This window comes from Linepithema humile, chromosome 5 (genome assembly GCF_040581485.1).
Source record: "Linepithema humile isolate Giens D197 chromosome 5, Lhum_UNIL_v1.0, whole genome shotgun sequence".
Lineage (NCBI taxonomy): Eukaryota > Metazoa > Arthropoda > Insecta > Hymenoptera > Formicidae > Linepithema > Linepithema humile.
Window position 1 is genome coordinate 24674468 of NC_090132.1, and position 26541 is coordinate 24701008.

General features: G+C 39.9%; 2 protein-coding genes across 12 annotated transcripts in view; one reads left to right on the top strand and one right to left on the bottom strand.

Annotated features, from left to right (window-relative positions):
* Positions 1-484: 484 nt before the first annotated feature.
* Six4 lies at positions 485-11392 on the top strand. Its single transcript, XM_012372176.2, has 4 exons — positions 485-2542; positions 2984-3445; positions 8464-8786; positions 9024-11392. Exons 1-4 carry the CDS (start codon positions 2214-2216, stop codon positions 9200-9202), a joined length of 1293 nt encoding a protein of 430 aa, XP_012227599.1. The 5' UTR covers positions 485-2213; the 3' UTR covers positions 9203-11392.
* Positions 11393-12471: 1079 nt separating this feature from the next.
* Positions 12472-26541, bottom strand: part of LOC105675150 (cysteine-rich motor neuron 1 protein) — a 255196-nt gene continuing 241126 nt past the window's right edge. For 9 of the 11 annotated variants that reach the window (XM_067354884.1, XM_067354883.1, XM_012372062.2 and 6 more), the window contains exons 7-12: positions 23730-23897; positions 22977-23165; positions 18398-18741; positions 17415-17768; positions 16964-17164; positions 12472-16403 (exon numbers count right to left, since the gene is read on the bottom strand). In XM_067354884.1, the coding sequence (XP_067210985.1) occupies positions 16158-16403; positions 16964-17164; positions 17415-17768; positions 18398-18741; positions 22977-23165; positions 23730-23897 (1502 nt within the window). In that variant the 3' untranslated portion in view covers positions 12472-16157. The remainder of the gene's footprint in view (positions 16404-16963; positions 17165-17414; positions 17769-18397; positions 18742-22976; positions 23166-23729; positions 23898-26541) is intronic. The other 2 variants (XM_067354889.1, XM_067354890.1) reach the window with 2 other exon arrangements.

Below are 26541 nucleotides of genomic sequence, written 5' to 3' on the forward strand. Positions count from 1 at the left end.
ACAAATTATAAAGACGCAAAAAAATTCAACAGAAGAAAACGAGCGAATAATGAATGTTAAAAAAAAAGAGAAAAGAGAAAACGAAACATAAGTACAATCGAAAATGAAGCATCAGGAGAAAAAGTTATAATGCGTAATACTGTAGTTCGTCGCAGCACAGTTACATAACAAAAGGGAAAAAAAAAAAAAGAAATTACGCGAGTGTCCGAATTGGAGGAAGAAATCGCCGAAATTTGATATATCCAGGTAATCGGTCCGTCGCGGAGGTCGCCAGGTGAGAATAAGTACAGAGGAATCACAGAAGCATCGTCGGCCCGAGGCGGCTCGGACGGGGTGAAGCCGTCGGTGTCGGCCGGTCGGGGGTAGAAGATCGCGCCGCCCCCATACGCGACCAATGGAACAAGGCTGCATGCCAAGCCGCGACCAATCGCTGAGCGGCTCATCGCGCGGAAGCAATGTCGAAAAAAAAAGAGGAGGACGAGCAGGAGAACGAGGGGAGAGAGAGAGAAGAAGAGAGAGAGAGAGAGAGAAAGACGGGCGAAGAGAAGGAAAGAGACGCAAAGAGAGAGAGAGAAAGAGAGAGCATCGTCAGCATTGGCTAGCACCACCACAACCTCGATGGAGTAGCCGCACAACCACAATTCACCAACGGAAGGCAGCGCTACGAACTGTGCTGTTGCATCGCGAGCGCGAACAGCCGAACGAACGCTTCACGAACTTGGTAACTTGGTCACTCAGTGAGCGTGTCCGCCGACCAAAAGGTGTCCCTCCTGACGAGTGTCGATTACGCAATCGGTCGTCCGCGTTCCGGCATTGGCGCAACTTTTTGAAGTTGTTACTTTCCGTCGTGGAAACGGGGGTGAGACGGTTGTTGCAGGACGACGCGGTTCCGAAGAGATTCGGGAGTGTACTAATACCACGAGGTATTGCAGAGAAATATCTGTCTGCTCTTCCGATGCCTTCGCTGCGGGTGGTTGAGCCTGCTAATAACGGTCGGTGAGGATTAAAACTCAGGTAGCAGATTTTGCGTAAACACGCGTCGACACTTTAATACTGGAACAAGTGGACGGACAATGGATATCCTCGAAGAGGACTGAGCGACAGAGGGTTTATTACGGATGCGACAAGTGTCGCATTATGATTACATAATTCGTTATGAACCGTCGTCGAAATCGAAAAGTTCAGATTTGATTTCAGACGCCACCGGCACTCAAGCCCGGAGTTATTTGCTTACAGTGCGGTAATCAGACGCGATTTTGAAGGGCAAATAAATAGTCATAATTCGTAATGGAAATTTTTTACATTAAAAATGTAAAGCGCAAAATGATCGCCGCTTATGCAAAGTGTTGAAAATCCATCGATAAGAATTTACAATTGAACAATAGTTCAATGATGATCGTAATAATTAAAAAAGTAATCATTAAAAATCTGAAGTTAATTCTGTGATGAAATACGCGGACCGTCGGATGTATCGTGATACAGTGATTGTGAGGACACAAAATATAAATATCAAACTGTCATATTTATAATAGAATTGTAAATTTCTTTGAAAAACTAAAACTTGCAATTAGCGCGATTTTCAATTTTCTTTGCAAAAATGGCGCTTTACTGAAGAAGACTTTAATGAATGGAAATGAACTCGGTATCGATATGAATGAAACGCGCGTGATTAAACAACCGTCGCGTCGATTCGAGCGTGCGAGCAACGGATGCTTACTTTCGTCATCAGTTATTCATCCGGCTGATCTATAAAACAACGATACTATCCTAATCTGCTGAATGGTGAGAAAGTATATATCTTGCTCGAACGTTTGCTGTTATCTCAGAGACACACGTTTCAAGATAAAAAGCCTTGCGATATAAAGTCTTGAAGTGGCAATATATTAATAAACATCCGTAGAATATAAAATTGCCGAAGACACCAGTGATTTCTTGGAACTTAATTGAAATGCATATAAGAGATGTGATTAATTGAAATGGATAAATTGCGCAGCAAATCATTTATCCATCTTTTATATGAGATTTGAGTAAAAATCTGCGTTTCAATTTACGCTTTAGAACGAGTAATTGAATGAGCTTAAAGCCTTGAATCGCGGAACAATCTCGCAAGTTTTCGAATATTTCTTTTGCGTTCGGAGCCGGCGAATGAGCTTGGAATTCTATTTTCTGTCCGGCACCTCGGTTCATGAGAGCCACGCAGCCACCAGCCAAGAATGTCAGACAGTTCTGATCAGCTGTCATCGCCGAACAGCGATTGCAACAGCCAAATGGGCGTCGTGCATCGCATTGCTTCCACGCCTTATGGAAATACAACGTCCATGTCCGCGCTGACCCATCATCCGCAGAACCTGACGCCGACGTCGAACGGCAGCCCCCAGTATTCGCAGGAGTTGTCCACCTACAGCTCGACCAGCGTGAGCCCCAACATCGGTAACATCGGCGGCCTCTCTCTCGGCGGTAGCAGTAGCAATTTCACTCCCGAACAGATAGCCTGCATGTGCGAAGCGCTGTCCCAAAGCCAGGACATCGACAAGCTGTCAACGTAACTAGACAACATAATTTGGTTTTGTACTTGTTCGATAAACTATATTTGTTTTCTTTAAATATTGGTTTAGAAATGCCGAAATATTTCAACTATTTTTTCTCTCTTTTTTTTTTTTTTTACAAAAAATTCCAAAATCAGAAAATTATTAACTTTTTAAATATTACTATTAATTTTTTTAAATAGAAACTTTTGCGAAAATTTATTAATTATTTGTTGAAAATAACGTGCCATGCATGTTTATTATCTATATTTATGTAATAAAAAATTATTATATACATTTGGTGTACATATTGTGAAAATTTTTGTAATTATTTCATGGGTTATCCAGCTATGAATTTCTTTGGGTAAAACAATCCCGTACATCAAATGTATCAATTACCAACATAACTGATTAAAAGGGAAGGCAAATTGTTAAAAGGAAAATTCTACTTGCATCAGATTCCTTTGGTCCTTGCCGCCTGGAGAATTGCTTCGAGGAGGAGAGAGTGTGCTAATGGCGCGTGCCCACGTAGCCTTTCACCGTGGAGCCTACCACGAACTCTACACAATCCTAGAAAGTCATCCTTTTTCACCACGACGTCACCCTGAACTTCAACAAATGTGGTTCAAGTCACATTATCGTGAGGCTGAAAAGATCCGAGGTCGACCGCTAGGGGCCGTTGACAAATATCGACTGCGGAAAAAGTACCCTCTGCCGAAAACGATCTGGGACGGCGAGGAAACCGTTTACTGCTTCAAGGAGCGATCGAGGAATGCTCTGAAAGAGTGCTACATGAGAAACCGATACCCCACGCCGGACGAGAAGAAGAATCTTGCGAAGAAGACCGGCCTGACGCTGACTCAAGTGTCCAATTGGTTCAAGAATCGCCGGCAGCGAGATCGCACACCGCAAACGAGAACGTGAGTCCTGAACAACTTTTTTATCTTACTTATTTTATGAACGTTCTGTAAATAAATTCTGTAAGAACGGCGGAAATTAAAATGCGACGACTTACATTTTTTTTAATTTATGCGACTATACTATTCAATCTAGGCTTTTTAAAAAAATGTATAGAGTAATTAAAAAAATTAATTGACCTCATTCAGATTAGACGTTGTTTTGTACATATAAATTATTCGAAACTAAAGCTTCGGTAGCAATATTTTTACCAGGATAGTCTGATTGATATGTCTTCACTTAAAAGTATAATTTTACGAAACAAAACTGTCGAGTAGTATTTATCAGGTATAAATGTTAGAAAAGCAAGGTTTTTTGTGATCATTATATTTTATATGCCATTGTTTAGTATACCTTTTACCTTTTCTTATTTCTTTGAAATCGGCCAGACGATATGCATATTTTACTAATGACAGGATATGTGGACTTTTCTTAAGTTCCTTTCATATGACAAGTGTCAAATTTTTCAAAAATGACTTACAAATGGCCGGACATACTAAATCATCTTTTAATACCTGCTTCTTACAGAGATTCTTTGAAAGTATTTTGAAACTATTTTGAAACTACTTTGAAACTATCTGGGAAACTGTGAAGGAATTTTCTAGAGCAGCTTTTATTTCAAATCTCAGAACATAACGATAACATTTAACAGAGGAGTAAATTATGAGGATTGATAATCATAAAAATGCAATTTTGGAAAAATTGCAAAATTGTTGATGCTGCAAACAATGCATTATAAGTAATTTACAAATCAAGTCGAGAGAAAATATTAAGAGTATGTAATAATTTCCATTGTTTTTAAGGCAATTTTCTCGAGTAATATCTTATAAATAACACAATATTTTAGTCAAATACTTTTCGGCACTATCCCTTTTTATTATCTTTCAGATAAAAGATAAATATTGCGATAAAAGAAATCTTTGTTTTGGAGCGATCTATTTGTACCTGAGCGATAGTTCTTTTACATATCCTTAACTCTATGACGTTTTTCAAAGAATCGTATTGAATCCTACATTTGAGGAACACAAAGCGACGTCTCTTCCTCAGTGCTCAAGTTAAATTATTTAACTTCATGCACAGATTCTTACGTCCTGCATCTCATAGGAAAATATTTACGCAGACTCGAGACGATAACCGAGCGATGATATAATCGTAAGATATTCTCCGGAGACTCGATGTTGTTCGGTTCTCTCCTTCGCTGACGTGATTATCTAATCCGCGAGCTTATCTAATTAATGTCTACGCCGTGTTGAGGCCCTTTGTGACGATTATGAGCGGGGGATAAGCTCCTGCGTGACACCGGGAATTGTTATGTTACGCGCGCGGTTCATTGGTAAACGATACACCCTCGAGAGGGAAAAGCGGCGAGCGAGACGCAGAAAAAGAAACGCAGACGGAGTCACGCTTAGATAATGCCGGACGCGTGTTCAGCCGTTTATTGACATAACAGGGGCCGCAAATTGCGATAAGATCGGGCAGCGTAGACTTAATCTTCCGATCGAGACACGCAAGATCGAGAACGGAATTCTCGGAGCAGTGTACGGAATCCGTCGGTCTGAGACAAATTTGTTTATTCAACAGCATGCGTAATATTAACTCTTAATGTATAATTATAATATATATGTTAAATTGGACTATTTCTCTTCTGTATAGCTGTGACATAATTAGTGTAATTAGGAAAGTCACAAAAACTGAGAAGTTTCTTATTTATAAAAGAATATACGCTTTTATATGATCGCGGTTGTTAATATAATTTTCTTTTTTTTTTAATAAAATTTTAATTAGTATTTTTTAGAAGTATTTTTATTTGTATATTGAGTTGAGTGCCAAAAGTGTCATAGAATTTTTCGATAAAAATTTCTTTCCGATCAAGTCAATACATACATATTCGTGTAGAAGTTATTGCCATTTGCTTTTGCATTTCGGGAATGTTAGAAGTTTGAATTTTTGGTTCAGAGCTCACATAGCCCGAAATGCGAAATTGGTTTAGACTACTTAAAATTGATTTGTACTACTTAAAACTTCATATTGTTTGAAATTGATTTATACTCCTTGAGAATCAATAATCCAAAGTATTTAAGTATATACATCTCTCTGTCGAGCATTTTCAACGAGAAGGACAAAATTTTCGCGGCTCCTCGTGGGTCCGTCAAGACGGGGAGGCCCAACAGCGAGCGAGCCGTGACCGCGGCACCACGTAGCCATAACAATGCTACGTTCGCTCTACGGTCCGTTCCTTTCTTCACGCGCACGCACGAGCCGCGTTATAACATACCGCCTGAAATTTACGCGAGCACGCACACTACGCCCCATGCGTGCACAAGGGATACCTGCGTATATACATGGCGTCAGCCATCGCTCCCGTCGAGAGAAATTTGGCTGACCACCGCACTGATCGACATAGCTACTCTTTGTCACTTGTGTCTCAATTTTTTCCACACTGAATCAACTTTCTGTAATCTAAGCGAACTTTTTAATTAAAAAAAAAAAACAATTTAGATTTTTACAAATGTTTTTAAAAATAAATCTCTTATATTTCGCAAGAGACAACATAAATTTCTGTTTAGGGTGAAAATGTATACAATTAGAGATAAAGATTAATTTCTCGTCGAAATCATTTCTTCAGATAACATTTTACGTGTTTAAATCTGTCCATGGAGAAATCTTGTGCAGAAGATTTTCCAAGAAACAAATTCTATTAACTCAGAAGAAACTTTAAAAGCTAATTGAAGCGAGTTTTATAAGGGCGCGACTTTATTCACTTCTCGTACTGAATGAATTTTTTAATTCAAACGAGATCATCCATCAAAAAGCGTCTTACAACATTCAAGCGTCTTCGCCTTTCCCCCCGCTTTCGTAAAAACAATTCTTTTCTTGGAGACAGAGGACCAAGTCCTCCCTTTTTCCGTCCTTAACGTCCTCTCGCCTCGTCGCCGAATGCTCTAGGAAAAGGAAACGCGACGCCCCATTACCGTTTTATGACGCAGCTTCGGTTACATCTCGCGTTTCACCATTGAGCTGTTCGCACTACCAATAGTTTACTACATAAAGGCCATGGCCGGCCCTCTGCCGCTACCTCGATTTATCTTTACGTATGCCGTACAAGAACGAGGACGCACTTTCTTCCTCGTTAAGTCGAGAAACACCGGTCGCTAACCAAGAGCGGTGCGAACACCGCGATTCTCACTTGCATCGCGACTTTTGCTTCAACATCCGATAATTTTCAAGTATTACTGCCAAATCTCCATATCGATTTCTAACTGGCCTTTTAAGTGTTAAATCGTGTCTATCGGAAAGCTTGCAGATTTTTCGATTAATCTTTTATATTTATGTCAATAAAAAATTAATATTCCCCCAGATTTTAACGCGTCCTAAACTTCTTTCCATCTTTCACCCGCGAACCGCACTCTCATTCGCTGGAAGGGGAGAAAGGGACGCGTAGGGCGTTCTTCAAATCTAGACCTTGAAGCGCGACCATAAAAAAATGTGCGACCCCGACGCGATGGTGAGTATCATGCAGCAGGCAAACCATGGTCATGGGCGGAGTCGCCGCACATGGACCACCGTGAGACGCACGCATACACGCAAGCGCGCGAATATGTGAGCACGCGGCTTTCGCGGTTGTTCCACAGCGAGAACGCATAGAATGATGCTGGACGGAATAAGGTGGGTGTCCATGAGCTCGTCGTCGTCGTCGTCGTCGTCGTCGTCTTCGATGACATTTTCGTGCCTTTCGTTCCAGTTCGCTCGTTTATAGCGGAAATTCTCGGAACCGCACACATGTGTGATGTGTGCGTATACAGCATACTTTATTATGCTCGTTCAGTTTGTATATTTAACTACTATAGGAAGTTGAATTTTTCTTCTAATAAATATTTTTAAAATAATCTTTTGGTTTTGAAAAGCTTTTGAAATAACAATGAAATACAGATGCAAAGAATATACTCGTAGAAAAAAAACATTTTCAGATATAATTGATGAGATTTGTAAACTTAAAATTTTTTTTTGCTGTCTTTATTCTCCAGTGAAATATCTTTTTTGGCTTAAAATAACTATAGTAAGTAATTAAGAGTTCTGTTAATATGTTTTTCTTTCAAACAACATCCATTGTGTAGGATGTGTTATTGATAACTTTTCCTACGATTTATATAACGGTCAATTTGAAAAACTCTTTAAACCTTTAATTAGAAAGTTTTACTATAACAATTTGGGAAGATATTATGAATATATACTTGTAAATTTAGTCAAATATATCTATAATTAAATTATATATAGATTTAAATATCAATTTGGCATTAATCGCTTGCATTTTCATAATTTTATACGACGTTGATCGTTATTTATTTTTTCAAGCTATATAATATCTAATTGTCAATATGGCAGCGCTGTCAGAGCGATCATTCACGGCGTACAGTCAGAGAATAGCCGCCGAATGATTCCCTTGCTCCGTATAAACTCGAAACAATTATTATATCTGTGCGAGAGAGACGCGTCTCGTGCAAGAGAAATTATAAAATAATGTTCGATTTGAATTTACGTATTACAAACATTACACTTTTATATCGTTGCATTTATTTTGTTTGTTAAATAAAGGTATTAATTAATAAGGTAATAATTTATTTATTCAATTTTTAAACAGCTAGAATATATAATCATTTACGAAAAGTGTTCTTTTCATAGCATTTTTTTAATACCACAAAATCTACATATTTATAGGGACATGTTATTATATCTGTGCGAGAGAGACGCGTCTCGTACAAGAAAATTATAAAATAATGTTCGATTTGAATTTACGTATTACAAACATTACACTTTTATATCGTTGCATTTATTTTGTTTGTTAAATAAAGGTATTAATTAATAAAATAATAATTTATTTATTCAATTTTTAAACAGCTATGTAGAGAGAGAATATAATTATTTATGAAAAGTGTTCTTTTCATAGCATTTCTTTAATGCCACAAAATCTATATATTTATAGGGATATGTTACCGCTGAATTGTCAAAGCGCGACCAACAGCACTATAAGTAGCTCGGTCAGCAACGGTGGCAGCATCCAGTCTTTGCAGAGCATCGATTCCGATAGTCCGAATCTCGCAATGTCACCTTTGTCGACTATGGGGATGTCACCGGTCGCTATGAATCCGTGCAGTCCAATGGGCATGAGTCCAATGGGGCCTCATCACGGTTATGCAACCCCCGTCACCCCGTCGTCCGTTCACACCGCACATCCCCATAATGGCGGACTGAGCCCCATGAACGATGTTAAAGCTCTCTGCTACGGCCGCAGCGTGTACGATACTGGTAAGCATTCTAAGAATATTATCACGAAATGAGAATTTATATAGAAACTCGTGTACATATTTACTTTTCAATTCAATTTTATGTAACCAACGTCACTTATTTAATTTCTTTAATATCCATTTAATAACTGTTTCCCGATTTTTAGTTCTTCAATTCTATTTCTTTTATAACAATAAAAGAATCCAGAATCAAATTACATCATTCTATTATTCTCATTTCCAATATTCTGAATTTGAGGAAAAGACGTGGAACAGAGCTCGGTCTACTACTCCAGCCACTCTAGCATGCACCATCAGTATTATCAGCAGACTCATCATCAAATGATGTCAAGCTCCCATCATCATCACCATCATCATCAACAAAGCGTGCCGACTGGTTACGAGATTATGCTACCGCCGCCTCAGCATTCTATGTGACTAACGGACTACGAGGGTGACCGAAGTGATCAAGCTCACCATAGTCAGAGCGACGACGTGCTCGCACGTGTACACGCCTTTGCCTGATCTTTTGGCTTCTCTCTTCGTCTCAGCTCGAGTCATACGCAATAAAGAACGATAGCTTTGTGTAGATATATAAAACAGTTATTTCCGAAAATCTTTTCTTGAAATTCCTAAAACAATGTTCACCGATATAAAAATCACGAAAAGATATCGAATATTTTCTATACGCATTATGCGAATGTACAATTTGTTATGATGATTTTTACGTAGACACATATGTCTTTTGGGTTCTGTAATTTTATTACTTGGGAATTGATTGTTAATTTAGAGAATCGATTTCGGAAGATGCACGGTGACTTTTCAATTCTTCTATTTTTTCATTTTTTTAAATTTATAAGTGTATTGATAGTAGAACAGGATGAGAAAAAAATAGGGAATTTAGTTAAAATATCATATAAAAAATCTAATATTTGCAAATCAAGAATATTATTCTATTATTTTGATTTTTTTTTCTATTTAATGCATTAGACTTTTTAATTAAGACTTTCTAAATGCAAGACATATTTTTAAACATAAATGTATAACTGTTGTATATTGAATTGTAATTATAAAATTTATCTGTAAAGTGAAATATAAATTGATGTTTAAATTAATCTGTTGCTGTTCTCCACTTTTAACATTAACTTTAAATATCTTTTCAAATGAAAATTACCGTGCACCCATTTCAGACACAATTATGTTATATGTACAAATTCATGCGTGCAACCAAATATTATGTCACAAAGCTATGCTACAGACTCGCCTTGACCAATAAGAAGGGAGAAAATTTTCAAAAGACTTGGGAGGAGCTAAAAAACTAGTTTTGCTTCACCACCCTTCTTCAAGTATTCCATATGCAAATGGTTTCAGCTGTCGAAACTTTTCTCAGAGATATGCAAATATTACTTGTTCATATATTCATATTCAGATATAATTTGTAGTCTCGCCAAATATTTGTGGTTTAAAAAGTAGAGTTGATTTTTAAATGCTTGCGAATCCAAAGATTTAGTAGTTAAAATTAGTAAAGTTTATATTTTTTCCTCGCATCAGCGAGAATTAATCATTCTCTGTTTCATGCACTCGTTCATCGAAATTGTATAATAATTAAATCATCGTGAAACCAATGCCAAATTTCGAAGATTAAGTGCTGTATCACGAAAAGAAAGTTATTTCTACTGAAATGATTTAGAAGACGGCGGTGTTATGTACGAAGAATGTCCGTATGTATAAGAAAGTGTATGTATAAGAAAGATGTTCATTTTGTCGGGTGTACGATATATTTTCGGCGTTGTGTATAATGTTGATGTATTATATACTATTACAAGTTGTTGCGTGCGGAAATCGCGGAATTCATTCATGACGAAGTTTCTGACGAATTATGCCAAGAGAGGTGATAGAGCGAAAGCAATTAGCGCGTAGCACAGCTAAGGCCGATGGTACACAGAAAAACGTAAGCAGTAAACAAACTAGCCAATCATAGTCGAATTTTCTTAAGAACACTTGACTTTAACTGATCAATTCGCTTACTGTTTACATAGAAAGAACATTTTTGCTGAAATATCTAAAAATTTGCCAGATACGGATCCAAAAATAATTTTGTTGGACAATCAAAATTTATCAATGGAGCACTCGAACTTTTTGATGCGATATGACCTCATTTTGTTTCATCTATCAACTAGATTGAGTACTTTATTGATAAATTTTGATTGTCCAACAAAATTATTTTCAGATCTGTATCTGGCATAATTTTTAAATGTTTCAGCAAGAACGTTCTTTCCGTGTAAGGTCGGTATTCATAGTCCGTTCTTATATTCAAGATCGTCTTAAGCACGAACTTATATTCGCTCTCTTCGTCAGACACAATCTATGTGTGACGAAGAGAGCGAATATAAGTCCGTGCTTAAGACGATTTTGAATATAAGAACGGACTATGAATACCGCCCTAAGTCTTGCGTTCTTTTATGTTCCATGGCTCGAAGAGAAATTGTGCTGCCTATCTTTCTTTTTTAATTGTATATAGACAAGAGATATATGATATTATACGAATTATGTATGTAATGTATATAATACCAAGAAATAACAGTGTATAACAAATAATGGTTTTTAATAAATAGACATTAAGTAGTACCTGTTCACGCATGGAACCGCGCTCTGCTTCTTTCCTATTTTATCTTGTAAGAAATGCAGCATTGGTTATCAATTTATATCGCAAATGTTTTACATAAAGTGAATTATATATTTTGTTCCAAACATTATGCATTTTTTTTTCGACTTCAAATTTCTCAAGCAATTAAGTATATTCTTTTCTGAGCTACGTTTTTTCAAATTATTTTACAAATATTGCGATTTGTACAATATTAACGTAAAACATTGTTGATATTGACGTCAAAAATTGACAATTCCAGTTAAAAAATATTATAACTTTAAAATTTTACATGAGTCTTTCATTGTCTAAACAACATGCAAATCTTAAAAACATCTGAAAAATACCCAAGAAACATCAGAAAAAATATAATTTTTTGGACGTCTTTCAGACGTCTAAGATTTGCGTGTGTCTGGATGGACTCCATTTTTTATGCGTACTAGTTTAACTATCTGTAATTTCGCTAATTCTTCGAATTTTAATTTGAAATTTTAGGGGTATATTTTTAAGATTTTAAGCTTTAAAATTATGCTAAAAAGGTTCATTTTTTATGTTATATAATAAACAGTTTGTTTCAATACCGACAGTTCTGTTTATGTTTTGTGAATATCAAAAGGATTTCGGGAGCTCGGAAATACCTACTGAATTGCAGTTTTACACAAATACAGCAGTTGATAACTCAATTTTAGCAAGTGATGAGACAATTCAAGCAATCGCTAGATAACGTTAGTAGTATCTATCTGTATTTAAATAAAATATTCAAAAAGAAGAAACAAATATTTTTATATATTTATTAAACATTGTTAAATTTCAATGTTATCTGATCAATTTTTATTTCAACATTCCTGTTTTTAAAATAAATGTATGGTAATTTTTAATGAATTACAAATGCATAAATAAAAAAAAATACATTCGATATGAAGAAAGCCGTATATTTATTTCCAATAATAATACGGTAACGTATACATAACTTTGATATATTTGCAAAAGAAATATACGCAAAAGAAAACAGAATAAAAATAACGAAAGCTTCATATCTTGCATCGAATTTCTGATTACAACATCACATATCAACAATTTTATTTAATCTCGGTTTATTTAACATACAAGAGCTATTTTTCAACATTGCGCATCCAGTATGTATAGCTGTACGTATATGTTATAAGTAAACTAAGTTACACTGATATGATCACGTTACAGGGAATTTGTACAAAGAGCGCACAAGTACAATACTACTCGATTTGTTTGTAACTGCATTCAAAAACCGGTCATAACGTTCGATCCAAAAAACTGTAAATCTCTTCACCTATTCTCTATAATATCTCGATAATGATTCCGGTGTCCTCCTGTATATACACAGACAACGAAAAAGTGTACACGAGTAGCATGATTTTATTTTCTATAAGAACTTCTTGATTTTTAGGTTACATGTATTTTGAATAAGAATATATTCAAGAATAAATATCGTTAAAAATTAATCGCCGCAATCTGAAATATTTAATGTTATAAAACTATAACATAAAGTCTTAGATTTGTGTTTAAGATAGATAAGAAAAATAAAGCTTTAAATTTTTGCTCAGATAAGCTCCAGATTGATGAGCGAATATATTATGTTTACTGAAATATAATTAAATACATTTGTATCTTAAGGATTACTCTGTACATCCTTTTCGGAACACCCTATACATTAGGCTCTGCTTTCTTGATGTGAATAATTGGGGGATATCTAGCGCGGGATATAAAATATGTTCCCATCGTACACTCGGTGTGATGTCTTAAGTTACAAATTCTCTATAAATACGACGTACTTCAATCTTTTTAAGGGATACTTTGCTTCTCCCCAGTGATACAAATTACGTTTGTAATTTTATCTCGTTTAAACGCCAGATCTAATGTCGATGGAATCGATTGACGTCAACCGTGACATTTGTGTTCCCTCCTAATTTCTCACCGCAAACGAGCGTGATTTGCCTCGTTTTTTTGCAGACGAGCCCGACAAAAAAAAAAACAAGCCAGCTAATCCGTTCTCTCTTTTCCAGCACGATTGAACGGCGCAATTCGCCGCTTTCCCAAAAGGGACAAAATGCGAAGTCAGGGATAAATCGAATACGCTGGACCGGCATCGCAACAGTGGATCGCAAATCCTGTGGGCGTTATACGTTACAAAGTTTCTCAAGAAGATCACAAAATTTCTTATTTTTGCAAAGCGCGCAGACGGATGTCCAATTCCCGTTTATCACAAATTTTATTGTATGCATCGTCCGCTGTGAATTGGGTTCGCCGCCAAGGACCGACCGTTCGTATATGCGTGTGTGCTAAATTATTCTTACTATCGTTATCATTAATTGTTATTGTTACTGCCGACGTTTTTTTTATTATTATTGTTAACGCGAACATCCTGCGTACGATAACAATGAAAGAAATCATTCTTACCATTATATATCGCTATCCGGATCTGCCTCGTCGATATACTACGTACATATTGTCTCCGAAATACATATACACGTGCGAAATACAGCCTGCGGTTTATAGATAATAAACGTATGGTATGCGCGCACGCGTTTGCACGATTACACGTGTTATGTATAAATAAGTCTAATATAGGCTATACGGTTACATACGAGATATATAAGACAAGTCACATTGAAAAAATATATGTATGTGTTTTAATTAGGGAGGAAGAAGACGAACTACGTGCGTACGTGTAAGCACATGGATATGTATGGTTCATTGGCGGAGAGTCGGCAGTTCGGCTGCGCAAAGACATCGTTCGAAATAACTTCTCTCGTTCGATGTAGCTCGCAAATTTCAATCATATTTATTTTCACCTCTTTTTCTACTTTCATCAATCTGATTACATCATTGTCGTTCATTATTATATCTCCTCATTTTACTCATGATTCTTAATTTTTACTCTTCTTCATCTCAACTCACATTTCACAACCGCGTTGTGTGCTCATTGTGCTCATTGTGTCGCATCATTGTTGCCGCAAACTCCACCGCAATATGAAATATGTACGAACAAGAGAAGTGCGCCTATCTAAGCGTGCTGTTAGTTAGGATCCGAAAATAACTCGGGTTCTGTTCCCGAGAAGCCGCCGGAGAACAAACTTCCAGGCGTGTATGTACAAGCAACCGAGAAGTTACGGAACGTAATCGTGTATTATGTAACGCTATCGTGATCCGCACACCGGGGTATCTGCTGCTCGCATTGCGCAGAGCGCAAATTTTAAAATCGATCGTAGCGCGACAGAGTTTCGAAGAAACTCTCGCATCGTTTCAGTTTCGTCTTAATCTAAACTTTTACGGTATATGTACATGTATTTTTCCTTTCTCCCTTTGCATGGCGCGGCCGTAGGATGCGGCGACTTTATTCCGCGATAACACAATTAGGAATTCTGTTCGAATATAAATATTACGTTAATTCACTCAACGAGAGTTGAGCACGAAGATATTATATTAATAATAAAAGATAAAACATAGGAACAGTCTAATAACACAGTTGTTAACAGCTAGCCTACGATTAAGTCTATAAACTTGTTCTCACAAATTAACCGCGACGAAGCGGTTAAGTAAATCTTAGATAAATTAAGAATTAATACCGAAGAAAAGCAAAAATATACATTGTAATGTATGGAAAACGAAATAACGTGCGATAAATCAATTTTCCAATTATAATATAAATTTTCAATAATAATAATAAGAATATAAATAATAGAAAAATATCCTTTATCTTGAAAAAACATTCGACGATCGCTTCGAATTAATGCGAACTTGATATTCGCATGCGAAAAAAAATGAATACTTTTTGTTTTATATAAACGCTTAATACAACACGAGATAATAATGATGGTCCAGAGATCAAGGGAACTAATACTACGGTGAAGACCTGTCTCTTTTATGATTTTCCATTTAAGTTAGAGTTCTACGATGGGTTAACATTAATACATTTATACCTATATATTAATTAACCGTAATTACGCTACGTTTTTAATTATATTATAATTTACAGGTTACACGGGTGTGTCATATTAAGTTAAAGATTTTCAAGAGGGCTCGGCAATCATGTTATGAGTTTGGTGCGAATCGGCGCTTTTCTCTTTCTCACTGTCTGTCTTTCTCTTTCTCTCTTTCACAACACTCACTGCCGCTTACAGATAATACTGAATCTACGTAAAGTATTTTCAGCCGGACCCAAAGAGAGACTTTGTTACACAAATCGTGCGCAGCATTCAGTTCTACACTCCTGCCAGTATTCGCTTTAACTTTGAACTAGCGAGATGTTAACAGCAGTTTTACGCGCATCTGTCTCAATGTATAGACGAGCTGTACAGCATCCACTGTTATTAACTCTTAAAGATGTCTCTTCTTTTATTCACAATGCAAATAGGAATAATTCAGTCAATCCGTAAAACTCTACAAAGATTTATGAAAAACTTTTATAATTTCTTAAAAGATCTTGAACGTATTTTTGTCGTAAATTAAATAAGATTTAATTGAATTGTGAATTAAATAGAGAATATGGATACGAACATCGTTGTGTTTTCATACTGCAAACAATAAACTGCGATTTACAAATAAAAGATCCACCGTTTAAGAGTCAATATCGATAATCGTGGACGTGATGTAAGGTCCGAGTCGCGCCGGGTCTTCGGCGATCGCGTATAAAATAGATTTGGCGAATTATATGTTTCTGAACATTGTTCGCCGGTAATTCGCGCGCTCTCTTTGGGAATCAATAACAGTCTTTTACAAAGGTACAATTTTCTCGTTTCGATGCACCGGAGTGTCGTACACGGGCACACACTTGTAATATTGCGGTGGATACGACGCGTATGCTGCTTCCGAGGGTGACAGACGGCCACGGAATCGGTTGCGCACGATGTGGATTATCAGCAACAGGCACAACAGCGCGAGTACGACGATTAACGTAATCGGCACGGTGCCCCAGCCCCGGCTGGTGGTCTGGTTAACCGCCTCGTTCTCCTTGTTGACCTGAAACAAAGTGATAACAGCGATTTTTAGATCGTTTCAATAGAATTCTACCTGTTGAATTCAAACTATTTTTTTATCTATCAGAACATAATCTTGCGCGTACTCTACACGTGCCTACCAAATTTTATAGTGTAACATTCCAACGCTTAAAATTGAATAAAATGTACATTTTAACATTCTGGACCGTTTCTTCTTTTTTAAGTATAAGATTTCAATGCATTGTAGTAAGGAAAATTCTAAAATCGAGCCCCTCCCCTCTCTCTCCCTCTCTCTCTCTCTAGCAAATGTTATGATATAAAATTTTGAAAAATAAAAATGAATAAAAGATATAGTTTAGCATTCTTTGTTTAAAATATAAAATTTCAATGCATTATAGTAAAAAAAATATAAATTCTAAACTGCTAGGTCTACAAATTTTTCTAAGATTTTAGTGGCTAATAATGAATAAAATGTACACATTTTAATATTCTAAGATCATTTCTAAAATTCTACACCTACCAAATGTCACCCTCGTTTGCTATACATCAAAATCTGAAAAAAGTCAGCGACATAAGACATACCGTGATCGGGCACACGGGGCAACAAGTGCCTGATTTCGGTGGCAATGGATTATTGCAGGCCACCGAGCAGATAGTTTCTTTGCAATTAAGCCGTCCGCCAGGCTCGCACGTACACGTGGTGCAGCTGTTTGGATACCAAGTCGATCCCTCCGGATGCGTCTCGTTCAAATGGTCCATGCACGAAGCTCGACAGCGGCATACCTTCAAAAGAAAATCACAGATGCATGTCCTAAGTTTTTAATATCCATACGACACAAATATGCAAAACTTCTCAAATAAAATGCAGATGAATCGCCGTCTCCTTTATTTTTTGCATGCAGAAAAAGAACAAATAATTCCTTATCTTTTACTCCAGTTACTTTTATTCTACCCCATTTGCATTTTTTTCTTCTCATCTTCTATTCTATACACTCGGCGCGCGCTGGTACGTGAATTTAAACGTTGTACTCACGGAGCAGCCGCGCTTGTTCGTTTTGTAACCGAAGCTGCATCTCTTTCTGCATCCGAGGAGCGGCGGGCAGCTGGCGGTGGGCGGCTTGCACTCGCAGAACGTGCAATCGTTCTCGTCCATGACGAGGCCTCGTTCGCAGTGTAGGTCGCATTTCACCTCGGGACAGATCCTCTTGTCGTTCGTCGTGTCCAGGGCGGTGTCGTTCGGCGACGGGTAGCGCGGCGGCGTCTGACAGGCGCACACCGAGCAGCCGTCCTCGTCCTTGACGAGGTCGCCGCAGTTGAGCCCACAATGCGATAGTTCCGGGCAAACTTTGTAATCCTCCGGCAGCACATCCGGCACGAGGTCGACCTCCTGCAGCAGACGAGAGTCGTCAGTTTCACCGGAAGAGAAAAGCCGGCGGCGGCGGCGGCGGCGGCACCGCCGAGCGGAGAGACCGTCGGAATTCCTCTTATCCGAGAACTTGGCGCGATAATTCCGAGAAGAAATCTCCTCCAGCTGCGGGTACGCTTTCAGAGATAAGGGGAAACTGTGTCTCTCTCTCTTCTAGATAGGTCACGACTGGAAATCCGCGCGGCATAATGCTACGGACGGCTGCACTTAACTAAGGTTGATAGCGTACGTTTTGCGGCCGTCGCTCGAAGAGATACTGCGAGAGACGACGCGCTGCACTGTCATTGCAGGCAATCGTCAGTTAGAACGGAACACTTCTTGTCATCGCCGCGTGTTCGAAACTGTTCTATTATCGCGTTTATATCGTGAAACGTTACATATTGTAATATCTACATGGAACATACGCGTTATTAATTCGAAATTCGTTCAGATAAAAATGCTGATTATATGAAGCGCGCGTTAGTGCAGCCGTGACGTCACTTTCCTTTATCTTATTATTATTACGTTATTTTGCTTTTTATTCATTATACGTGCGGCGTTAAATAAAATGTAATCTCAAAATCGTCTACGATTCTTCTACATTCTCTTACCAAATCGTCAGCGCACTCGCAGATCGGACAATTATTCTTGTCGGTGCGGAAGCCATGGTAACACTTCATTTTGCAATCGTCCAAGGGCTTGCAGGACTCGTCCGGGCGGTGATCAAAGGTGCTGTTCGTCGGGAACGGGCAATGGGGACAGCATTCGCCGGGGTCGGGCGGTATCGCGTTCTCGCAGGACTTGCACATAGTCATTTGGCAGGATGCGATTCCATCCTCCTTGCAGGCGCAAGTGATGCAGTCGCCCTGTTTCCACTCCTCGCCGAGTTTCCTCGAGACGTTCTCGTGAATGCAGTTCTGCGGTTTCTCCTCGGGCTTCACCCAGGAGATCGGATCTGGAAAGGACGAATAAATGACGAATAAAGCGAGAGTTGAGTAAATTGCGATTAATGCTTTAATCCGTGTATAGTGGAATATATTTTATGTTTAAGCGATTAAAACGCGCATCAGTTGCTAATAAAATAGTTTACCGTGAAACAAAACAAAAAATTATATTGAAAAAATTACAAAAAAGCAAGAAAAAAACCTTTGAAATCTTTTGGATCTTAAAGTTGGAAATTAATTTTATTTCAGCTAATTTTTTTTATCACATTGCAGAATTATTATATTGTTCAAATAGCGGATGTGAGAAATTCAAGCATATTTTTCTCGATAAAACTATCAAACCTCATTCTAATGTTATTCCTGATTATCCGTCCTTTAAGATAAAAAGTATAGAAAATATTTTCCGAAGACGGTTTATAAATAACTCACGGCATTACCGCCGGGAAGCGTCGCTAACCCAAATATGGTAGTTTTGCGAGCGAACGAGGAAAACTTGGGCGAGTGTGCCTCGGTGTTCCCGGAGTTTGTGAACTCTTGCATAAAATTGTTGCGACGGATTTTTCGACGTCGAGCAGGGGGAGAAGCCCGCTTGCTCGCAACCTCGTTTACCTCGAGAAAAATCGCGACCTCGCGCGAAGTGCAATCACGCTTTTAACGAGTCGCCCTCTTCAAGTCTTCGACGGACGAATTTCGTCTCATGCACAGACAACGACGGCGGAGAAACGGCGTATTATTAGTCAGACGGCCGTTAATTATGCATACAGGATTACGGGCGCGTATAATAACCCAGCCGCGCAATCCTCTTCGAACGATCAAGTCATTATTCGGCGATTTTCCGTGCGACGACAAGCCCTCGCACGGTAATCATCAAAGCGGCGGAAATTGCGGAATCTCATAAAGATTTGCAATCTCGCTTAATATTCATAGTCCTCTTAACGCGCGCACTGAGCCGCCTTACGTCTCTCAGTCGTTAATAGCTCGCGAAAATCTGATTACCCGCGACATTATTTTGTTATACGGATGACCGGCGGGGATCGTATCGCCGCCGTTAAAGCCGTCGAGCGTTTTTCATGTAAAATCTCAAATTAAGCTTCCCGCGATGACTCCGCTATTCACCGGGCGCTCCATATCGCTTAGAGCGCTTTTATTTATGCGCTCTGCCTCCATCTCTTCCGGCTTTCCTCGCGCAGCCGAGTGTACGTGCGCGTGAAATTTACATGCCCAAGCGCACTTCAGCTGGATAGCAAACTCTTGAGCGCCGATCTTTTCTGCATGAGACAGCGCTATCCGCACGCTAGCTTTCTTTCCAGTCGCCACGTCGGCGCTGATGAAAAATTAATTTGTCGTCGAGACGAAAGTGATGCGTGCGCTGTGATCAAGCGCAAGTATAATTTCGCATACATAACGTTCATTCGATGCAGCATCAGTTGCCATCGGCAACTCGTTAGATTCACCGATCCGTTAATCGATGCGTTATTTTTTCGTCAGAAAAGTTTTTTTTCGCATTTTAATTGTCGAATTCGAATATCGTAAATACGCTCAAAGCATCGCCTCTCGACTTTCACCCGCGCGCTTGCGTCACCGCCTGAAAAATCCTTCAATTATTATCGCATCGCTGTAAGCGCCGACTCTGGCGCACGCTCTTTTGCATCACGAAAGAAACATGTGGGTCAGGCGGTCGGCCGGATGCGGGTGTGCACGATCCATCCACGGCGCCGTTTCATTTACGAGCGTTCATTCATAACGCCTCCCGAACTTTAAAGTGGCACATTCCTGTGAAAAATCGGCACAGTAACGCAGAAGCAAAAACAATTTTCGCGAGCCTCCGCCCGACACGCCGGGCGCTCATAGCTTCCATTATTTCCTTGTCGCGACACACGTATGTTTCGCGTTGAAAGGGAAAAAATTTGCACGAATTTTTTTCACCGGATAGAGGTCGACCGCCCGGTTGGCGGTCGGCGGTCCCACGCGTAATACGTTTTCCCGCCGTTTCACATGTGTAGCTTACCACCAGGAAGAAAAAAAAAAAGCTAAACTCGTGAGCTTTTGTAAGAAATATGAAAGATTGTGGGTTCCTTTATATGCTCGAGGGTTTCCCTTTTTTTTTTTATTCCATTTCATTATTCGGGATGTTTCATTACTCTTTGTAATCCGCGCTGTAACCGGAGCGGTACGGAGGGGACGATATCGACGGCCCAAATTGAGGGCAATAAAAGCGCTTTGTAGAAAATATTAAAGGTATAATCTCGGCGGAGAGGAAGCGAAGAATGAAGATCCGAGAAGGCTCGGGAGGAAAGAAGGATGTGTTAAATAAAGGATCTACGGAGTGAAGAGCGAGCCCACATCGCAAAGTGTGAAAAATGAATGAATATTCTGGGAAAAAGAACAAATGTTCGAATAAAACCATGTAACATTTGCAGAGATGAAAGAATAATTACAACGAATCAATTGCAAATATCATTAGCAGTTTCAATTGGGACACCAAATCGGTCGTGAAGTAATTATTTTTGTAATTAACATGGTTAAATATATTCTTGTAGCAAAAGCAGAGAAACAGAGAGGAGGGGGGAGCATCTCTCTGTGCAATTTAATGTGGATGTATCGCTATTTGCCGCAGCACGATACTACGGTTTACGTCAATATTTATTATCGCGTGTACTTTTCGACGAAAGCGTATTAATTAAACGAGGCATCAACCGTGTACGCGTGACCGATAATGCGGACTACGGGCTAATGAATATTGTTAACAAGGTAGAACGCTGTTTAACTGTCGCGTAGCTGTTTAAACACCGTTTTGCGCGATACAGAAACCAAAGTGAATTTACCGTATGATGTAAAACGGTATTTAATTGCTGGGAATCTAATAGGCTGAAAGAGACGCACGATATTCGAGACCTATTTAATCGACCGAAATGCATGTAATATATTATATAATCAAATGTATGAAAATACATATTCTATTGTATACTAATGTATATTATTACGTGCGACATGTATTCTATATTAATACTCTATATAATATTTTACTTTATTCCTTATTACACAATGAAACATTTTAATTATTCTGTTCGTAAAAGCTGTCGCGTATTTTTTTTAAGTACGATACTGAAACGCGAAGAGCCGTCGCGGATCCTTTTCAAGTCCGAAAGTAGCGAATTACGCTGGGAGCGCAATCGAGCGAGATAAATCGATATCGTTTGAGAGAACCGAAAGGAGTAACCTCTTGTCCGCAATAATAATGTTTCTAGTGTAATGATTTGTAGCTGTCCATGGCGCGCTCGCGGTAGAAACGTTATTAAATTTTAAAACAGGCACGAAGGCGCTATTAAATTTCAACTGGGAGAAATGCGCGCGCGCACACACGTTTGCTCGCGATTTCGCGAGATAAGAATGACTTCATTAAAATTCAACAGGTAGATCGAAAGTTCTAGAAGCGAGGGCGGTGTAACTTTAAACGTCGTAACTTAAAAAACCGCCGCGCTCGCTGCACAGTGAAATATCGCATCTGAGCGTTATCTCTGCTTACAATCTGCGCGACTAGCATTTCTGATGCCGTTAGCCGCGCGGCAGCGGATTTTAGGAGGAATTTTAGAAAACGGTGACCGCATCGGTATTTAAAGAGCTATTTAATTTTCACATAGTCTGTGAAAACGATGCGAAAACTCGCAAGAAATATTTGTATTTGTTATTCTAACATTTTCAGCTTAGAAGAGAAAAAATTCGCATCGTCGACTCGAAAGTCGCCCTTGACGACGATGTAGCAGCTTATTAAAAATTTCGAGAATTCCGAACAACGTTATTATAAATTTTCAAATAGCGTCTTCCTCTCGTCCCCGTCCTTCTTCCTCGCTTTTCTAAAAACGTCACTATTCTCGTCACACAATCAATAATTTCTCTTTCTTTTCTCCCTCGGTGACGTAATACGTTCGTACAGGAAACACATTGATTACGATCAAGCGGGAAGTCCTTCATGCCGATATCTGAAGTATATCGGGGCAACAAGCCCGGCGAACGAGAGGTTGCCTCGTCAGATTGCAATTCGAGCATCCGAAGGAGAGCGAGAGGCCGTATCGGCTTGCGAGGACGTGCGGGAGAAAGAGAGACGGAGCGAGAGAAAGAGAGAGGGGCGGAGCGGGGGAGAAGCGGGGTGGCAGATCCGAGATATCGATCCGATATACGGCGTATTCCGCGCGCCGTTGCTATCGCCTGACAGGAGCCAGCCTCGATTACGACCTTTCGTAATTACCTGAGGGCCTGCAGTCGTGGAGGGGGCAGCAGCTACCGGGTGTCTCGGGTTTGGCCGCCCGCACCTCGACCGGCCGTTGACCAGGTCGACACTTGGGCGGCGGACACGTCGGGACGCATTTGCAGACGCCATCGTCCGTCAGGACGCTGTCCTCGGGACAGGACGACTCGGCCACTCGATGGTGGTGACCTGCGGCAACCGATGCGATCGGAGACCGTGAGTGCGCGTTATCGACTCGTTAAAGCGGAGAAGATGCGAAAGGTAAACCCTGTTTTTTTTTTTTTTTTTTTTTTTTTTTTTTTTTTTTCCGTCCCTCGCTGCATTAATTTCCGCACAGCGGAACGAAACGTTTGTATTTCCAGCGATTTCGTCGCTCGCATTTCCAATATTTCACGTAGAATTTTATTTAATTTTGTAGGTTTTAAAATCAGCATTTCACTGATAACGGGACTCGATATTTCATATTAATCGAAAATTTATTTATTTATTTATCTTCAATAAAATAATGAACGTTATGAGCGCGCTTTTAAAATGCGCACAATGCTCGGCTGTTGAATATCAACATTATTATCGATCTGACATTTCGCGTATGCTGCGGCGCTTAATCGGAGGAGAAACACGGTAACACTCCGCCACCCTCGTATCACTTTTCCCGGTTACCGTAACAGCCCGATTTTCCACACGGCCATTTGTTACACTCGGCAAACACTATTTCCCGCCGCGAACACGGTCCACGTTTATGGATTCTATTACCTGAGGGTACGCAGTTGTAGCGCTGGCAGCATTTACCGGGGCTACCGGAAAACGACCCCTTCACCAGATCCGGCCGTTGACCCGGTCGACACTTGATGGGCGGACAATCCGCGCATTTGCAACCGCCGCTCTCGTTCGGCACGCTGTCCTGCGGGCAGCCGTCCGCTCCTTGAAACAGAAAAATCGCCAAGCGAGATTAACGTCGGCGCCAGAAATTCCCGGAGACGCTCGGCGATATGTCCGAACGAAGGATGACGCTGTTAAAGCGCACGAAAGATAGCACATCGCCGGGTGTTGGATATCCCCGGATTCTTCTTGAAACGCGCTGAAATTGCAGCGGACTATTCGCCGCGCTTTATTATCACTGGTGCTCGGCACCACTTTGCGCTGTTGCACAGAAAGTCCGAGAGAGAATTACCGCTGTTACTTTGATATGTTTATCGACCGATTTAGAGTAAATTTGTCGTCCAAGTTGCTGCACGATAATTCTTGGACATCTTGTATGCGCTGACGAACGGGTCTTAATCGCTTCGATAAAATATAATTAATTAAAAAAAAAAAAAAAATGTGTATGCGTACGAGTCTGTTATTAGTAGAAATTTTTATTCTTTCCAATTCATTTCCAATTTCTATTCATTATTCAGTTCGGTAATTAAACTTCAAACTAATGATAGCAACTCGTTCTTTACACCGGTCGAAATATGTGACGGTAGTAATTTCTCGAAAATAAATTTTGCACGCTGCTCCTCTCGATCCGCCCTTCTCTAATGAATCTTTTAAACCTCTCTCCATTAATAACCTGACAGGAAACGTTGTGTAATTATGTTGATATATATGGCACGTGAGCGCAAGCGTGTATGCGAGCGTGAAAAAAAAATTTCCGTTTGCGGATTAGTGTGCAGCAGCGTGACGTGTTGTATGGTGACATTAATATAAATTCCCAAATGAATAAGGAAAAGAGATATATCCTTGTCAGGCGCAGCGAGGATCGATTATTTTATTCAACGGATTATCCCGGATCCGCCGATCCCGACCCAAGATACACACATTGTCCCATGTGTTCGCGGAGGTCGACGAGGGTTCCGTCGGAGACGAGAAAAATGGCGGGCTTGATGGATGCCAAACCGGAAATCTCGAAGGTACACGACGCGCGGAGGAACCAAAAAAAAAAAAAAACGAGGAGGAAAAAGATCGCGCGGGCGAGCTCCATTCCTATATCATACGTCATGCGAAATGCGAATGTACGAAATGTGCGTATTATTTTCGAACGAATCACCACCGTCTCGCTATTTGTTTCTCGCGTGGAAGCAAACTCGGCCGGCGTAAAAATCTCGATAAACGCTGTAGAAACGTCTGTGGTGAGGTGTTCAGAAATAATCGTAAATTCTCAGAGCTCTATCATATCATGCAAATGCTCGCAACGCGAGTCATCGTTATCTCATACATACTAAATATGTGTATGTTTATATATGGGGATAATTTCCTGAAGATTGCATCTCTTCCGAGATTGATCTCGAAAGCCGAGCGCGTTGCGCTAATAAAGTAGTCACGAGAGTTTACATAATTCTCCGATTAAGAAATCAAACGACAGACGCGCTCGTCATCGCGGTTTATCAATATCGATGTTTCGAAAAGCGACATTTCATGCGACATATTCCTCAAGTATTTATGGTTCAAGTATAGGTTTTTATTATTGATTCTGCAAAGTATCGCGAACGACACTCTCCGATAGAGAAGAACATTGCGCGTATATGTAACCGTGTGAGCGACTACGGTCTCTCAAAGCTACGTGATATCGCGACGGGAAAACCAGATGTGGAAGAAATACATCGGGGAGAAAAGAAGAAGTTCAAACTCGCTTTTTGATATAGATCCCGGGGAGTTTGGATATTCGCGGAGGAGACAGTTCCATCCTCCGGCGCCGTTAAAGAAAGCAAAATATTCGATATCCAGAAATTTTTCGAATCACACTCTGGGCGCGAGCGAGCGAGCGTAGGGATTCGGGCGAGTCGCGTATCTATGAGAGCGACCGAAAATTCGTTCGCGTAAAATGTGACGACGAAAGTTGCCGCATAAAATGATTTTACAGAGAGAAATATCCGTGAAGAGATGAGAGTACAGCTGTAGTATAAAAAATCTCGAGGATAAAAGAATGGTTTTTTATAATTAAAAACTTCCTTTCTTGTTGAGAAATTTAAAAAAGTGGATTTTCCCCTCGAAACTTTGTTTTACAAAAATAAACCTACATCTTAAAAGTTTGCTATCAAATATCTTGCCCGTCTAGCTCTCCCTCGGTTATAAAGTATTATGCATCGCGGGATAAGAGAAAATATAGCGCCTTTGCCTTTGTGAGAATCGCCATTTCAACGTCGCCTCTTAACGCTAAAGCGACCTTTGCAAGGCGTCCGTCGTGCACATGCCAGAAGTCACGTCAAAATCGGCGATTACGGCCGATTCTTGTGCCCGTGGATGAGTCTGCACATCCTCCGCAGTCCGTTGCACTCGTGCGGCGTTAGGAGAGATCGATGGGCTAACAGCGAGAGAACGCCGTGTGCATGATGCACTCGCGGTGCATTTCGTGTCACGACCGGCCGGCCGGCCGGCCGGCCGTCCGTCCGTCCGTCCGTTCGTTCGTTCGTTCGTTCGTTCGTTCGTTCGTTCGTTCGTTCGTTCGTTCGTTCGTTCGTTCGTTCGTTCTTCGCGTTTCGGCATGACAGAAACGAGAGAGATACGATCTTCTCTTGCCGGTGCCCGCTGCACGCAGCTTCTTTGTGTTCGGCTTTCGCAATTTCTCGTCGGAGATTTCGGGGCC

Coding starts and splice junctions, on each gene's coding strand:
- Six4 (XM_012372176.2), top strand. CDS start 2,214: ATGTCAGACAGTTCTGATCAGCTGTCATCGCCGAACAGCGATTGCAAC. Junction 3,446..8,463: donor CGCACACCGCAAACGAGAAC/GTGAGTCCTGAA, acceptor ATATATTTATAG/GGATATGTTACCGCTGAATT. Junction 8,787..9,023: donor CCGCAGCGTGTACGATACTG/GTAAGCATTCTA, acceptor TCTGAATTTGAG/GAAAAGACGTGGAACAGAGC.